The sequence below is a fragment of the Etheostoma cragini genome, chromosome 2, assembly GCF_013103735.1.
Source record: "Etheostoma cragini isolate CJK2018 chromosome 2, CSU_Ecrag_1.0, whole genome shotgun sequence".
Taxonomy (NCBI): Eukaryota; Metazoa; Chordata; class Actinopteri; order Perciformes; family Percidae; genus Etheostoma; species Etheostoma cragini.
Genome location: NC_048408.1, coordinates 14,945,686 through 14,948,862, shown reverse-complemented (window position 1 = coordinate 14,948,862; position 3,177 = coordinate 14,945,686). Strand labels below are relative to the sequence as shown.

Below are 3,177 nucleotides of genomic sequence, written 5' to 3'. Positions count from 1 at the left end.
CAGTAGTGTATGTAAGAGCATTTCACATGTGTTCGTGAGAGGTAATTCTGAGTAAAGTCCCTAACGGCCCCTCATATACTAGTACTTTATGTTAGTGTAGCTGTGTATTTGCAGGAAACATTCTTTAGTTTGATTTATAATCCATTTAGACTTGCGTTGGTCGTCCCCACTAAAAGGTCTTTTCTTATCCGTGTTTTATCCTTTCCGTAATGTGGTCTTACATTTTTTTTGATAGAATGGACACTTACTTTTAGTCTTCAGTTTAAATAATTTCAATACATACAAGTCAAATTGAATGTTATAGAACTTTACCCTCTACACATGTAGGTCAAGAAACAAAACTCTTAACAAACAAATATCTTTATATCATTTTTTCGTGTGAATATGTGAGTAAAACACATGAGCCTGCAGGGAATACTAGAATTTAGTTTTACAGTGCTTATCATTAATGAATAATGTCATTCTCTTTTAACTGCTCTTTTAAAAATGTGATATAGCAATTTAGAAAAAAATGGTCTCACAGAAAAAACTGAAAGGCATGAAAACAAGTCGCATAATTGCTCATGTTAGTGTTGACCTTTTCTGAGCAAAAAAACTATTTTGATCAATTCCTGGCATGGTTCTTAAAATAAACAGACTGAAATCCATGATGCTACTTTCTCATTTCTGTTACGCCCAAGTCTTACTGTACGTGTTTTTGTAGTTGATGTTGTACATTTTCTTAAACTGTAGTATTGTTTTAATACTGGCTGCCAGTATTAAACCAATACTGCAGTGGTTCTCAGGAAGAGTTGCAGGCTGAAAAAGTTGAATTACTTGAAGTCAAAGTGACGCAATTACATCCATTACTCTCATCAACATTCATTAGGCAGAAACCATCTCATATAAGCGAAGTGCAAATGATTTACCAAATTATCAGTCCACGTGATGAATCATACATTCCATGTGTAAGCCATTTAAGAAATTTTAATTTGTTCGTTTGATTGTCCATAACAATAACACATCTGACAGATGGAACTATAAAATCCTTTGCCTGTACACCTTATGTTAGAAAGTGCAATGGACGCACTGGGGACAGACATACAGTAGAAAGTTATAAGACATACCCATCGGTAGAAAGAAGAAAAAAGGCAGCCAACACAAGATGAACATCCCCACAACGATGGCGAGGGTTTTAGCAGCCTTTTTCTCCCTGGAGAACTTCATCAGCCGCACTGACAGCGAACTTCGAAACGGATGGTTTTTGGCGCTTTTTGAGCAGCTCGGGCGCGCGTCTTCCAGCACGCTGCGACAGTGTATCCGGAGGACCACTTCCATCGACTTATTTCTCTCTCGTTTGACGCCAGCCTCTAGGCTCTTAGTAGTCCTGCGGGCAACCACATAGACCCGAAAATACATGATGAGAATGACCATGAGCGGGAGGTAGAAAGAGAAAAGAGAGGAAAAGAGCGCGTAACCCGGCTCCTCGGTGATGCTGCAGATTCTGTCGTCCACCGGCGGCGGTTCCTTCCATCCCAGGAGCGGTCCGACAGAGATGACCGTGGATGACACCCAAACTAGCACTAAAATAGCTACTGCCTTCTTCTCTGTCATGATCGTTGGGTATTTTAGACAGTGTTTAACACCTATGTACCGGTCGATGGAGATAACGCAGAGGCTGAGAATGGATGCAGTGCAGCAGAGCACATCCACCGCTGCCCAGATGTTACAGAACACCCGGCCAAACACCCAGCATCCCAGAACCTCCAGAGATGCAGAGAAAGGCAGCACAATAATGCTCAACAGCAGGTCGGCGATGGCTAAGTTAACAATGAAGAAGTTTGTGACAGTCTGCAAATGTCTATTGCATACCACAGACAGAATGACCAAAATGTTCCCAACAATCGCCACCGAAATAAAAACGGCGAGAAAGATCCCAACCCCGACAACTTGTGAGTCCATTGTGAAGTTATGGCATGTTGTGATGCTGTCGTTTGGAAATATTTGGTCCCCAACAGATCCATTGAAAGCTTCAGTAAAATAGATCCCATAGTTGCTTTCGTTCCTCAGGTTATAGTCTGGCATTTTGAAACGCCATAAAGAAAAATTTTAAAGTAGGTTTCCTGGAGAAAGCAGCGTGTCGGTCATTGTTTTCAGTCTCTCTTTGCAACCAAGCGGTTGCCCTCCTAGTCAAGCCAATACTATTTGAACAATTAAAATAACAAAGAAAAGTCCATATAGGCAAATGGATGCATGATTGTGAAGCTGTTCACCCAAAAGAAAAAAATCTCACCCAAAAAACCATTGAGGTTTAGATTCTGGAGGAGGTAAAATTATCATGTGGATACAATACCACTAAGAACTAAATATTAATAATTACATTTTGCTGCACTTCCACGCATTTCTTCCTTGCGGTGGTTTTGCACTAGTGGCAACATCTCCGCGATCACAGAGTCAGAGCTGGAACGGGTCTGAACCCACAGCTCCACCCACACGTCACACTTTACTGTTGCGTTCACAGTCTCCACACGAGATCGTCACTGAAAAACTGGTCATGAATTCTACGCCACATTAACTAAAATGCCTACCACTTTACATTTCTTAAACTCTGACTTATTTTCAAGAACATTTGTAATATCTTTGTATCTATGCTTCCAATAGTCTTATAATGGCCCAATAGATAGGCCTACCCAAAACAACCTTTCGTCATCCATGCTGCAGAGATAAGACAAAGCAGCATCAGTCAGAGCATCTAAACAGCCACCGGGCACCAGCAAGCCAGCTCTGACCACTGGAGTGAAAAACTGAGTGCCTTCAGGCAAAGTTGGGAAGTTTTACAGTGACACTGCAGCAGCCATCCCCATGCCTTGTGTACAAACCCACCGGGGAGCCTGGAGGAGAGGAAAGCTCAAGAGGCAGAGTCACTGGACGGACACACAATTCCTGCATGGGAAAACATCAGCCCAGCAAGTGACATACATCTCTACTGTCGTGTATAATTTATGATGGATGATGGATTCATGATTGAATATTACCTTATCCATATAATATAGTCTCTTCTTGTGAATATGGTAAACAGGAGCCCATAGGCAGCACAGGTCTAGTATAGAGTCCTTGCTCTGGCTGTGGGTAGGAGCACTTATGTTTCCAGTCACGGTGAGTCTGCTCAACTGTCACAGCACATCCTCGTTATTGGAT

General features: G+C 41.9%; 1 protein-coding gene across 1 annotated transcript in view; it reads right to left on the bottom strand.

The window, feature by feature from the left end:
* adra1d (adrenoceptor alpha 1D) overlaps positions 1-2,851 on the bottom strand; it is an 8,091-nt gene extending 5,240 nt beyond the window's left edge. The window contains exon 1 of the mRNA XM_034857278.1: positions 1,107-2,851. Within this exon, the coding sequence (XP_034713169.1) occupies positions 1,107-2,064 (958 nt within the window). The 5' untranslated portion in view covers positions 2,065-2,851. The remainder of the gene's footprint in view (positions 1-1,106) is intronic.
* Between the last annotated feature and the right edge of the window lie 326 nt (positions 2,852-3,177).